General features: G+C 37.9%; 1 protein-coding gene across 1 annotated transcript; it reads left to right on the top strand.

Annotated features, from left to right (window-relative positions):
• Positions 1-547: 547 nt before the first annotated feature.
• Positions 548-3,673, top strand: LOC141628588 (uncharacterized). Its single transcript, XM_074441709.1, has 6 exons — positions 548-632; positions 857-1,038; positions 1,120-1,203; positions 1,370-1,517; positions 1,656-2,728; positions 3,119-3,673. The coding sequence occupies exons 1-6, from the start codon at positions 548-550 to the stop codon at positions 3,671-3,673; spliced, it is 2,127 nt and encodes a 708-aa protein (XP_074297810.1).
• The last annotated feature ends 11,268 nt before the right edge of the window (positions 3,674-14,941 follow it).

Raw genomic sequence — 14,941 nt, 5'->3', positions numbered from 1 at the left:
TTTGCACAGCTTGCAAAAAAATTGGGCACACTAAGGATAGGTGTAATCCTGCTGGCAAACCTAAGACTAAAGCTGTCTATAGGCCAAAACAGCCTGTAGCACCTCAGAATTCTGGAGATGTTGGGAACAACAAACCAACTAGCCCCCAAAAAGAGGTTCTTCAGCAATCTCGAGTTAAGAATACAGTGACTACAAAGCTTTCTAATAGATTCTCTATGCTTCAAAATGTGGATATTATTGAGCCTGCCTCTACTGACCTAGTGACTGTTGATGTTGAATCTGGGGATGAGCAAGATTTAGATGTAGTGGCTGATAAGGGTTTAGAATTTGATCCAGGGGAAGCAGATGCCTCCCATGATCCTCATATCTTGGAACATTAGGGGTCTCAATGATCCCTTGAAACAACAAGAAACTCATCATTTCTTGCTGGTTAATAAGGTGGACTGTGGCGCTCTGATTGAAACACATGTTAAGTACAATGCCATCAAGGATGTTAGTAAGACTTTTTCTGGTTATGATCTAGTTCATAATAATGATAGTCAATATAATGGACGAATATGGGTCTTTTGGAAACCTGTTCTTATCTCTCTTACAGGATTGCACAAATCAGCTCAGCATATTCATTGTTCCTTGTTTCATATTGCTTCTCACAAATGCATAGAAGTGACCTTTGTTTATGCATATAATGCAAGATTGGATAGAAGGGTGCTCTAGGATAAGCTTCAGAGTATATCTTCTCAGGTGTCTCTACCTTGGCTGTGCTTAGGGGACTTTAATGTGGTGTTAAAAATGGAGGAAAGATTGGGTAGCTCTCATGTGTAAATAGCAGATATTAATGATTTTTGCCATTGTCTAGATGTTTGTAGTTTAGTGGATCACCCAGCTACAGTTTGTCACTTTACTTGGAACAACAAGCAGGGTGATGGCCTTACATGGGCTAAGTTGGATAGGATATTAGCCTCCCCACAGTGGCTATCTGACATTCATTCTACTGCTACTTTTCTGAATACAGGAGTCTTAGACCATTCTCCTTGCCTGGTTAATATTGCTGACATGCCTACCCCTTGTAAATCATATTTTAAGTAATTGAATTGTTGGGCACTTTCCCCCCAATTTCAGGAGAGTGTGAAGGAAGGGTGGAGTAATCAGTATTTTGGTAGTCACATTGGTACTTTGTTTCTGAAACTTAAAAAGCTTAAGAGGGTATTTAAGGAGAATTTACACTTCCTCGTTTACTAACCTCTCTGATAGGGTGGCAGTTTGTAAACAAGCACTCCACCAATGTCAAGACAAACTTAGTAACTCACCCATGGACCCTACTCTTATTGATATGGAAAAAACTTTGTTATAAGATTACCTGATGGTAAAGAGAGCTGAAATGCAAGTTCTTTTTCAAAGGGCCAAAGTTCAGAATCTTCAGCTAAATGATCTTAGTACAAGATATTTTTACTCTAGGTTAGCTAATAGAAGAGTCAGAAACAGCATAGGAAGCATCCAGGATAAGTCTGGGAAGCTATGTACATGAACTAAAGAGGTCTCCCATGGTTTTATTTCTTATTATAAAACCCTCTTGGGCCCTTCTTCCCCAGTTCTACCTCTCCCTGCCCATTTATTTTAGTAGGATACTATCCCCTCTGATACTTGTAATCTCCTAGTGCAGCAGGTTAGGGTTCAAGAGATACTTAATGCTCTAAAGTCCATAGATAGGAACAAGAGTCCTGGTATTGATGGGTATTCCTCAGGGTTCTTGGATGCATGGAATTTGGTTGGACATGACTTTAAAGCAGCTGTTTTTGAATTTTTTCAGACTTGCACAATGCCTAAAGCTGCTAACTCAACTCTGTTGGTGCTTATTCCTAAAATGGAGACCCACCTCACTGTCAAAGACTTTAGACCAATTGCCTGTTGCACCACGTTTTATAAGGTGGTGAGTAAATTACTTGCCAATAGGCTAAAGCAAGTTCTTGACTCCATTATTGGTCCTGAACAAGCTGCTTTTATGGCTAATATGGACATTTTTGACAACACTATGTTGGCTCATGAGCTAGTGTCTAAATATGGCCGTGCATATCTCACTTCCAGATGCTTGTTAAAGGTTGACATAAGGAAAGCATTTGACTCTATCAATTGGGGGTTCCTTAAGGATAGTATGCTTCAACTTAATTTTCCCTCTAAATTTTTTGATTGGATTAGGGCATGCATAACTTCTCCATATTACTCATTGTTAATCAATGGTGAAGTTCAAGGTTTTTTCCCAGGGAAATGTGGGCTGAGACAAGGGGATCCTCTTTCTCCTTATCTCTTTGTCATATGCATGGATGTGTTGTCAAGGTTACTTAGAAAACTTCCTAGGGTTGTTAACTTCTCTTATCACCCTAATTGTGTTCAATTGAACCTAACTTATCTTGTCTTTGATGATGACTTGTTAGTTTCTACTCGTGGGTACTTTCCATCTATACAAGCAGTAGCACATTGCCTAGATCAGTTTAGCAAACTCTCTGGACTATATGTTAATCCTGCTAAGACTGATTTATATATGGGTGGAGTTGCAGATGATGTCAGGAATCTCATTTTGGAAGCTACAGGTTTTAGTATGGGTGCATTTCCATTCAGATACCTTGGACTCCTATGTTTAATGCAAGAATCACTCAAGATATGTATCAACCCCACTTGGACAAAATCAAGAGTAGAATCATGCATTGGCTTAATCACAGTCTCAGTTATGCAGGTAAAGCTCTTCTTATTAACTCTATTAAATTTGGCCTTAATAGTTTCTTGGGGGGGGGGGGGGCAAGTGTGTTACTTCCTAAAGAAATTGCTAAGAGAATCACAAACTTTGCAAGGATTTTCTTTGGGGCATTGCAGATGGGTCTAGAAGACATATTTTCCAGAAATGGCAGTTTCTATGCTCCCCTAAATGAGAGGGAGGGTTAGGTATAAAACAAGTTCTAAGTTGGAATTGTACTGTGAACAAATGCTAAAATGGGTGTGGAAACTGTTTTACAGACCTCGTTGTGTTTGGACTAGATGGATACATACTTATGTACTAAAAGGTGTTAGTATTTAGGTAGCAAACCAATCCATTACTAATTCCTGGTACTGGAATAATGTGGTAAAGATGAAAGAGCTCCTCTTAGGACTTGCAGTGTCCCCTGCTCAGACTATCCAGCAGCTTGAGGCCTGCACATCTCATATGAGGTATGACACCAATGCCGTGTATGACTATATCCGAGCTAGAAGAGCTCCTATCATTTGGTCTTCCCTGGTTCATGGTACAGGCTGCCACCCCAAGCATTCTTTCACAGGAATAATGGTCCTGAATAATGGCTTACCCACAGTGGATAGATTGATGACTTGTGGACTGCACTTGGTTAATAGATGTGCATTATGCAAATGTAGCTGTGAAGACTTGCCTCACTTGTTTTTTGTTTGTGCTTACTCAAGGCAAGTGTTGATAGAGATTGCTCACTGGACTCATCTACCTTTGAGATCTTTTTCGTTGGCTCATGTTATGCAGGACTTTATCTCCACCGGAAGATCTGACAAGCACAGGGCTAGTTTGACGGTCACCATATACTATGTGTGGAAGGAAATAAATAATAGGATTTTTAAGGGGACTAAATCTTCCCTAGAAAATCTTTATATTGTAATTAATAAGGTTGTAAACCTATGATTGTATGGTTCATGAACTTCTTAGGTTTTTTATTAGGCTTTTACTTATTTCATCTTAGGGGACTACTATGGTCTCCTTTGTAAGAAAGAGTGGCAATGATCTTGTACTTTATGTTTTATCATGAAATATAGATCCAAAACTTTTCTGCATTAAAATAACAATAACAATAACAATAACAATAACAATAACAATAACAATAACAATAACAATAACAATAACAATAACAATAACAATAATTACAATAATAATAATAACAATAATAATAATAATAATAATAATAATAATAATAATAATAATAATTATTATTATTATTATTATTATTATTATTATTATTATTATTATTATTATTATTATTATTATTATTATTATTATTATTAAGTTTAAGATGGACAAAATTGAAATGGGCTGAATTTAGTGGAGCTGAACTCAGCTGAGTTGAGCTGAACTGAATGGAGCTGAGCTGAGTTAAACTAAATGGAGATGAGCTGAGCTGAGTTGAACTGAATAGAGCTGAGTTGAACTGAAGTGAGCTGAAAATAAGCCAGAAAGAACAGGGCCATATTCCTGAACAAATTGTCATCTCAACAACCATGATGGCATGACTATAGCGTAATAATGCGCTTATAGTGCTACCTCGTTAAAAACATTGCTAGGAAAAACCCATTGGGATAAAAAAAAATCTAGTCGACGGGAAAAAGAGTGTAGCTATCATTCCTTGATTCATTGTATTCAGGAGAATCAATCCGATAATTATTGAATAATTCATCCAATACCTTTGCGCGCTTTTCTTTATTATGCCATATATGTATGGATTGACATTTTTCATTGTAGATTTTCACTACATTATTCTAATCATTATGGTACTTCTGGACCATAAACTAATTTCACATGTTTAGCAAGAAACTCATTTAAATTATTATTGTCTCAACCTGAAGTTTGAGCATATGAGAATAATGATTTAAATGAGTGTCTTGCTACACATGTGAAATTAGTTTATGCTCCAGAAGTACCATAACGATTAGAGTAATGTAGTGAAAATCTACAAAGAAAAATGTCAATCCATACATGAACATTTAAGTTCTTTATTATACTCCGAGTAGTTGTTAGATTTCTAATATCAAATATACTCAATTTTTGTGTAATGTCTTGCCTTTAATAAATTTACATGAGAGAGTTTCACCAGTTATATTTTCCTTATGATAAACTTCAGGTTTACCAAAACGGGTATAATAAGAACCCTGATGGCCTTAATATGTCACATCTGAATTATTTTATGTCAACTTTCTATGTTGTCCACAATCCATGACAATCTTTAATAAAATCGGTTGTCTCAATAATTTCCCTTATCACACGCCACATTTTTTGTTAACTATATTTCTCATGCTAAACTTGTAGTTAGCCATACTTATTCAATCGGATAAATGATGTGACATATAATACAATAGGTGTCTCATATATGTAGGCAAGACTCATCTATATTCCAATGGAGTATATTCCTCTTTGAGTATTTTCATATGACCAATAATTATAATCGTCAACATATACAATAATGACATACATATATTTATCACAACGTTGCAATGTGCTATATAGCATGATAATACATATAAGCTGATCACAATTCAACTTACAAATCAATTATTCCCTTCAAGGTTGACAAAATATTTAACAACTCTCAAATTAGTTGTACTGTTCAACCAACCATATATTAATATTGGTCACGTGATCACTCTTATTTCAGGACTAAAGTAAATGTCCTATTTCATACGGAATATTAGTGTTTTAAAATAAACATAGCATGTCCTCGTATTTGACCACTATCGGTGGCATAACTTCCTCCAATAAAATCATAATTTTACATGGAGACAAGATATCACTCATAAAGTGTTCAAATCATATTTTTTTTTCCATCATAATTTCACATGAAAAGTATATTACATCATTAATAAATCTCATATGCCATAGTTTATGAGCTTTTGACATACATGAATAAACCCCGAATTTATTCTTGTTTTAATACTCAAAATGTAATCACCATATAAAAAACGTGAATTGCAAACACTATGAATTTCATGCCACAATTTTAATATTTGTAAACATTATGAACATCGGCTCATAATTATGTATATGTAAATACTATAAACTTTGGGTCATAGTTTTATTATTTGCAAACACTTTGAACTTCAGGCCATAGTGTGCATGTCAAGATTTAAACCCATAAATAATTTTCCTTACTCATATCAAACTTCAAGCATATATGAGTCCCACATGACTTTTCATTGGATATTTTCTTTCCATGATGAATGAATCTGGCTTAATAAAGCCACATCATTAAGCTCAATTAAGGCTTCTTTACTTGGCACAATAAGGCAACACTACTAGGCTCAATTTAGGCCGCAATATTAGGCTTATCAAAACGCTAGATTCTCGATCTCTACTACAGGTAGAGTCTTTATGAGATGTCACATTCACTTCCAAAAATGGATCAAAATTCAGATTTCATTATATTGTACAATTTCAGGTGAACAAGAATCATTCTCAAATCTGCCTTCCATAAAGACCGCTTTAAATTCATTTGCGGTTTAAAAACGTAGCTTTGAACTTCTGTTCACTAGCATTTACATGTGGACTTCTAGGTACTTATGCTTACACAAGATAAATATATTGTATTGATGAGACGGTGTTAAATTATTATACACCTTTAAAACTTTTAACTTCAAGTTAAAGCCATTATGTGGACATATTTGCTCATCTTTATAAAATAGGATTAATTGATAGGAACACTCTGAACTATGAGTGTGCTGCCCAAAATATTCCAAACTTTATTTTAACTACCAATGTAACCAACTAATGCCCCCTTGGCTTTGAATAGAATTGGTTGTTTTGTTAACTTATTGTAGCAGGTCATTCTGTTTTGTGCCCATTTTTTCTCTTTTATGAGTCTTCGTTTTCTTCCTTTACCCCTTCTTTACTCCTCTATTCTTCATCTTCTTCCTTTACAAATTATATCTCTCTCTTCCATTTTTTTATTTTTGATAAAGAGTAAGTATTATATACAATGATGAAGCACATGCATGGCCGGATGGGCCATGGCCCGGGCAGCCTTGGGTTAAACTATGTATATTTATTAGTAGTTAACTGATTAAGCATTGGTTTAACTTGGCAAAGATGGTAATTGATGTTTGGCTGTTGTTTAGGTGTAGGAGGTCCTGAGTTCGAATCTTGGTTTTTTTTAACTCTAATATTTTTAAAATTCTTTATTTAAGATAAAATTGTCATACTAAAAAAATTCTTATTCAAGCAAAATAAAATTGACCAATTTTTTTAATTAGACTAAATAATAATCTTCAAATTTGTTTTATTTTGTGCATACTCCTTTTTTTTATCATGATCTTATACCTTATGTGGCTTAATTTTTGTGCACCTAATGAATCTTTGATAAAGGTTCAACAATAGAAAGCTTATTAGTATCTTAAAAGAAAAAAAAAATTAACGTGTGTGAAACTTCGTTATTACATCGGAAAAAGCAATTTATAATTTATATACTTCCAAAAATAATCATAACTATAGTACTCCGTAATAAAGGTGTGATGTTAATTGACAATGCTAAAATATACGAAATATGGTAATTCATCGTTCGTATGTCTATAAACCGGGCCCCCTTACTATTTGGTCCTAGCTTCGTCCCTGATTATATATATCGAAAATCGAACAATATACCATTTAACTGTTGCCATATTGGACCAACAGCACAAGCAAATTAAGAAATAAATTTATCCAAAAGACAACATCAAATCCACCGCCAAACTATTTATTATTCTTTTGATTTATTTCCCTTTTCTTGCTAAATTCATGTGTGATTTTACTAGCTTCGTCTCAATGAAAAAGGGAAATGAAATGGATGAATAGAATGGAAAATGCGTCGGGAATTGTATGAAATACAAGCGCAATCTGTGTATGGAGTCATTCCATTACAATCCAGAATCAAAGAAATAAAGAATAACGAGTCATTGTCTCCGTCGAAAATGGAAAATCTGCTACCAATGATATATGGTTTATGTGATACGGAGTATGTTTTTATTTGGTGGGCGCAGTCATATGACGGAGTTGCGGGAAATTCACTCTCCAAATCCCACATTGCATGTCTTATTCATACCTGGAAATCCAGGTTATTTTTTCTTCTTTATCATCTTCTACTCTTAAGGATTGGTAAAGAAATGACCTTGGTCTGTACTGATTTTAACTGCAGGTATTATTAATTTGTTTGCATACCATTGACGAGTCCATTTCCGGTGAGATGGACGATTGGCGGTTGTGGCAATATGGGTTGGGTTAGGGTGGTAGAAAGTGGTGCAAGGTGGAGTTAGATCAATAATGGGGTTGTATGTGTTGGAGAAGAGAGTGAGCTTATTGATTTGATTAGGTGAATAGATTAACAGAGAAATAAAAAGAAAAGGAGGGGTTATTGGCGATATTATTGCGTGAATCTCGTATTCACGGCAATTCTGTTATTTGTAAATATTTTTTGTTATTTGTTTCCGATTTTATAGGATGTAAAATAGGAAGTAGTTGATATTGAGATCAACCTTGAGGTGTATATATGTACTGATTTTGCAGAGGAATACAACACACAAAATTATCTCAATTACCTTCTTCTTTTTCTATATGGTATCAATTTGGTTTCGATTCTGTTAAATCGACACCCACATAATGTCAGGCGCCATTGTTACTAATCTTCCCGCTACCCACACCATTAAACCCATTTACTTCCTTTCCAATAATGATGGAGTCGGCGCCAGGATAACTCATGTCGTGCTCACCGGTTCTAATTATGCGGAATGGTCCAAGGGTTTTCGTAATGGTTTGGGGGCAAAGCGGAAACTAAGTTTTGTCGATGGCTCACTCAAGAGACCGGTGGATGATTCGGAGGACCTTGACGATTGGATGACAGCTAATTTTACGGTCATCGCTTGTATTTTTAACACAATCGAGTCAAACCTTCGATCTCAGATTTCTTATCGAGATACCGCGGCTGAATTGTGGGACGATATACGCCAGCGTTTTTCACATGGAAACGGGGTCAAAATCTACTAATTAGAATCTGATATTTCTAATTGTAAACAACTCGATGGTGAGACCGTAATGGCTTATTATGGTCGCATCAAGAAGCTATGGGATGACATCAACGATTATGATGCTCTTCCTTCCTGTAATTGCTCCGGCTGCACCTGTGGTCTTCCTTCTACCCTTCGTAAGCGTCGCGAGACTCGTCAAACTCGTCAATTTCTGATGGGTCTCGAACCCTATTTTGCTACTGCTCGCTCCAATATTTTGGGAACCGAACCCTTACCCTCCCTGAACTCCGTTTACTCTCGCATGGTTCAAGAGGAAGAGGTTCGTAATCTCACACAACAGCGTGTGGCAGCGATGGCTTTTGCTGTTCAGGGTGGATCGACGGCTGGAACAGGGGCGAAGCCGTAGGGACGACCACGGCTGAAGTGTTCGCATTGCAACAAGCCCGGGCATACGGAGTCGCGTTGTTGGGAGAAGCATGGATTTCCGGAGGGCCGTGGTCCGCGTACTGGTGCGGGTTCTGATGGTGGCAGCATGTCCTCTACTGCCAAAGTAAATTCCGTTAATGGTGAGCCAAGTGTTGACGCCAATCATATTCGTCTCAATGGTAAGCAACATTTAAACTGGATAGTTGATACGGGTGCATCGACCCATGTCAGCGGTGACTTATCCCTATTCGATTATGTTGTTCCCATCCAACCGTTAGAGGTTGGGCTACCGAATGGTTCTCGATTAAAAGCCACGCATAAAGGCAGTGCTCGGGTTAACAACGATCTTGTGTTACATGATGTTTTATATGTACCGGATTTTCAATGTCATTTATTATCCGTGTCACGGCTTTTATCGGCTCGAAACTTATGTATTGAATTCACTAATAGTAATTGTGTTATACAGGACCTATCTTGAGGACGAGGATTGGTGAAGGTGAACTCGTGAATGGGCTCTATTTATTGCGTGTGGTGGCTCCAACTCGTGTTAATGTGGTCGAAGACAAAGGGGATTTTGAACTTTGGCACAAACGGTTAGGGCATCCTTCTTCTAAAGCAATGGAGCACCTTCCTCAAGTTAGTAGTTGTAAGCGCAATTTAGCTATTAAAACTTGTGATATTTGTTTTCGGGCCAAACAAACACGTTCCGTTTTTCCTTTAAGTACTAATAAGGCCGATTCTTTGTTTGAATTGATACATTGTGATGTTTGGGGTCCTTATGTTCCTAATCGAGCTTGTGGTTCTCGCTATTTTTTGTCCATTGTCGATGATTTTTCGCGTTGTGTATGGGTTTATTTGATGAAAACAAAAGATGAAGTGACACGCCTTTTAAAAGAGTTTTTTGCTCTTATTAAAAGACAATTTAATTGTGACATCAAAAAATTACGTAGCGATAATGGTACGGAATTTAAGCCCTTAGTTCCTTATTTGCGCGAAAATGGGATTATTCATGAGACCTCGATGGTTCGAACGCCACAGCAAAATGCTCTGGTGGAACGTAAGCATCGTCATATCCTTAATGTAGGACGTGCGTTACGATTTCAAGGGGGGTTACCTATTGAATTTTGAGGAGAATGTGTTTTAACAGCCGCTTACTTAATTAATAGAACTCCTACTCGTATTCTTGAAGGAAAGACACCTTTTGAGTTGTTATTTGGTCGAAAAGCAGATCTCACTTTACTCCGTGTTTTTGGATGTTTAGCTTATGCAAAAGTCTTAAATCCGTCTGATAAATTTGCTAGTCGGAGTCGTCGTTGTATTTTTGTTGGCTACCCTTTTGGAAAGAAAGGTTGGAATTTATTTGATCTTGAGACCGGCGAGTATTTTCAATGTCGTGATGTGAGTTTTGTTGAGACGGAATTTCCTTTATCCGGAACTTTTGTATCAGTGCCTTATTTGGAATTCAATGATTTTGACGATCATGGATTACACTCTGACCCGGATTATTGTCCTCCTGATCAAACACCACGGGCTGGTGTAAGCACACCTTCGGTTGAGTTGAGCGAAATTGACAGTAGCATTTCCATTTCAAATTCTCATGAAATTTCAAGGGATAACAGTGATGGGAATGTTGAAACTGCTGAGAATGTTGCTACTAATGACACGGTACTGGGTGAAGAAATACCTACTGAAGCACCGGCTGTCGAACTTGGTCGAGGCAAACGTGACAAAATTCCAAACAAAAATCACAAAGATTATGTTTCGTGGGATCACATTGACACGACCGAGCCATCCAAGTCACCTTCATCTACTCCGTTCTCAGGTAGTCTCTATCCTTTAACTCATTACGTGAATTATAATACTTTTTTGAGTTCCCACCGACATTTCCTTGCAGCCTTGAATCATGAAGTTGAACCCACCTCTTTCAAAGAGGCCATGCGTGATGAACGATGGCACGCTGCCATGGCCGAGAAAATAGCCGCTCTTGAATCAAATGAGACATGGTCTATTTGTGATTTACCGCCAGATAAAAGTGCCATTGGTTGTATGTGGGTCTATAAAATTAAACGTCATGCAGACGGTTCTATCGAGAGGTTCAAGGCTCGACTCGTTGTTCTCGGTAATCACCAGGAAGCAGGTATTGATTACACCGAAACTTTTGCTCCTACTGTTAAAATGGTGACTGTTCGTACTTTTTTAGCAGTTGCAACCATTAAAAAATGAGAGTTACATCAAATGGATGTCCGGAATGCTTTTCTTCATGGTGATTTATCGGAGGAAGTTTATATGAGAATGCCGCCTGGTTTTAGTCGTGGTGTCAAGGGTAAGGTTTGTCGACTTCGTAAATCTCTTTATGGGCTTAAACAAGCCCCACGGTGTTGGTATGCGAAGCTTAATGCAGCCTTATGTGATTATGGTTTTCTTATGAGCGCTTCCGATAATTCTTTATTTACTTATCGTCAAAATGGTATTGAATTACATATTCTCGTTTATGTCGACGATTTGGTTATTGCGGGTAATAATTCTAGCGCCATTTCAGATTTTAAATCCTACCTAAGTACGTGTTTCTTTATGAAAGACTTGAGAAAATTGAAATACTTTCTTGGGTTGGAAGTGGCGCATAGTTCAAAGGGCCTGTTTGTTTGTCAACGAAAGTACACCCTCGACCTGCTTTCTGAAACTAGACTACTTGGTTGTAAGCCGGCTCATGTTCCTATGGATGAAAAACATCAGCTTGCACTTGCTAAAGACTCGCCTCTCGAGGATGGGACTCGGTATCGCTGTTTGCTTGATAAGCTAATTTATTTAACGCTTACACGTCCTGAAATATGTTATTCGGTTCATATACTCTCGCAATTTATGCAAAAACCCACTACATCTCAATGGGAGGTAGCCCTTCGTGTTGTCCGATTTTTAAAGGGGAGTCCGGGGTAGGGACTTCTGTTTCAGGCTGATGCTTCTCTCTCGCTTGAGGCTTATTGTGACACGGCTTATGCGAGTTGTCCGATTACCCGTCGTTCTATTACTGCTTACTTTGTGTGTATTGGCGGTTCTCCTATTTCATGGAAAACAAAGAAGCAGGCTACGGTTTCTTTATCTTCCACCGAGGCTGAATATCGTGCCATGGTTGCAGCTACTTGCGAGATTCTTTGGCTAAAGGGCATGTTTCACGGTCTCGGCATCACTGTTCAATTTCCGGTTCGTTTGCACTGTGACAATCAGTCCGCCATGCACATTGCTAACAACCCGGTGTATCATGAACGCACTAAGCACATCGAGATTGATTGCCATTTCATTCGTGAGCATATTCGTAGTGGTATCATTCTTCCTTGCTACGTGCATACTTCTTCTCAGCTAGCGGATATTTTGACTAAGGCGTTGGGACGTACGCGGTTTGAGGATTTAATTGGCAAGTTGGTCATTTCTCATATCCCCGCTCCAACTTAAGGGGGGGTATTGGCGATATTATTGCGTGAATCTCGTATTCACGGCAATTCTGTTATTTGTAAATATTTTTTGTTATTTGTTTCCGATTTTATAGGATGTAAAATAGGAAGTAGTTGATATTGAGATCAACCTTGAGGTGTATATATGTACTGATTTTGCAGAGGAATACAACACACAAAATTATCTCAATTACCTTCTTCTTTTTCTATAGGGGTTAAAGGAGAGTTAGAAATTTATTCACTTACTTAGCAGGTAGCCGGTCAGATATTATAATAAAATCGAAGCAGGGGATTAGTTGGTTATATTGGTAGTTAAAATAGAGTTTGAAGTATTTTGAACAGAACACCCGTAGTTTGGAGTATTTCTATCAATTAATCCTATAAAATAAATCTTTAAAAATTTAGGTCCAAAATTATACGATATGTCCTTTCCAAAATTTGCATCGTATTCCGTATAAACTATATTCATTATTAATAATAACGATTGGTCTTCCTTGTGAAGGGTTACCATTTGTGGCGGATCTTTTGTGAGTTAAAATGGTAACAAAATGGGTTAGTGGAGAAAGGGGACCACATAAATAGTGTTGCAGAGAGAGAAAAAGTGGGTACTTTATGAGCTAAAATGGTATCCGTCACTCAAGAGTGACGGATATGTGCCGTCACAAACAAGAATTTGTGTAATAATAATCAAACATGTCAATGCATGGACCGTGTATGTCTGCCAAATTCTTCCAGAGATTTGCATAGGTGCAAGTACATCTAATTCATGCACATGATTCTACGCATAATTACCAATGAGATGATGCAACACCAAAACGCAGCACTTGTGAGACTTACAAACTCTATACGAAGTACTGTATGTTGGATTTGATGCCTTGAGAAAAGGCAAATTCAACTTTTGCTTTGTTTTGTATCCCACATCGGTGGTGAACAACAAAGTTGTGGGATTTATATATCCCTTTGTCCTTTGTATGGATAAGAGAATGGACCAAGGTGGGTTTTGTGTGTGTTTGTTGGGCCAGTGGGTTTGGGTCCAACACACACGCGCGCGCGCGCCGGCCCGGCCCGGCTCGAGCTCGGGCTCGGGTTTGGGTTTGGGTAGAGCCCCTGCGGGGCGGGCCCAAGGCCCGGTTTTACCTTTTTGGGCCTTTTGCGCTTTGAGAGTTTTTGGGCCGAGTTTGTTTGTGTGTTTGAATGAGTCAGTCAACACTGTTAGTGGGTGAGAAGTTTACTCCCCACTTTCAGTCATTGACTGCTGCGTTTTAGGGGACGGTTTTATGGCTCTCTTCTGCTATAAATACCGAGGTCTTCCTGTCAGTTTAACACACAACATAAACTCTCTACTCTCTTCTCCTCTCAAACCTCTTCCTCTCTCTATAATTTCTGGGTTCAGCTTTAAGTCCGTTCCAGGTCTTACAAATTCGAGTGGGCGAGTTTGTGAGGCAGCAGTAGTGTAATCCTTGGGGACTACCGGTCGTTGCTGATCGCCACCACGGTCGCACCGGAGAAATAGTTTTTAAGGCAGCGGTTCCGTACCGTGTCACTACCTTTCCTCTGTCGGTATTTCTGATCTTTGGCATTTATTTCGTTACTGCATCTTTATTCCTTTCGTAATTCTTTGCTGTTACAGAATTTACGAACAACAATTTAAAAACTATTTAATTAAGTGCAGTAGCCATGTATGTCGTCATTTGAAAAAATTGTACGATATTTCGAAAATTGAGCAATTGGATGGTCAGAATTATAAGCGTTGGTCCCAGAAACTGTTGATATTTTTTTAGCAGTTGGAAATAGATTATGTTTTATTTAATGACCCGCCAAAACCTGTTGTTCCGTCTGATGCTGAGACTACCCCTCCTGCGGCTAAGGCAGTTAAGTCAAATGAAGATGATATTGCTAAATTTGTTAAGGACAACAAAACTGCTAGGTGTCACATACTTAATAACATGGTTAACCATTGCATTCGATTTATTTGCTGATAATAAATCGGCTAAAGTCATTTGGGAGTCCTTACTGAAAAAATATGGGGCTGACGATGCGGGTAAGAAAAAATATGTTGTGGGTAAGTGGCTGCAATTTAAGATAGTGGATGGGAAGTCTATTATGGAACAGGTTCATGTCTATGAAAACTTGTGTGCTGATATTGTTAGTGAGGGCATGAAATTAGACGACCTTTTTGTTGCTAATGTGCTGTTGGAAAAATTCCCTCTCTCCTGGTCTGAGTATAGAAATCAGCTAAAACACAAAAAGAAAGACATGTCCCTTATGGAACTTATCAGTCATATGAGGACCGAAGAGGCAAATCGCCTCAAAGACAACCC

This window comes from Silene latifolia, chromosome Y (assembly GCF_048544455.1).
Source record: "Silene latifolia isolate original U9 population chromosome Y, ASM4854445v1, whole genome shotgun sequence".
Taxonomy (NCBI): Eukaryota; Viridiplantae; Streptophyta; class Magnoliopsida; order Caryophyllales; family Caryophyllaceae; genus Silene; species Silene latifolia.
This window is presented reverse-complemented; position numbering and strand designations above follow the sequence as displayed.

What these genes read in the sequence shown, in the direction of transcription:
- LOC141628588 (XM_074441709.1), top strand. Translation starts at nt 548, where the DNA reads ATGGACGAATATGGGTCTTTTGGAAACCTGTTCTTATCTCTCTTACAG. An exon ending in AACTTAAAAAGCTTAAGAGG is followed by an intron (nt 1,204 to 1,369) that starts GTATTTAAGGAG and finishes CTGATGGTAAAG; the next exon opens with AGAGCTGAAATGCAAGTTCT. An exon ending in TCACAGTCTCAGTTATGCAG is followed by an intron (nt 2,729 to 3,118) that starts GTAAAGCTCTTC and finishes AATGTGGTAAAG; the next exon opens with ATGAAAGAGCTCCTCTTAGG.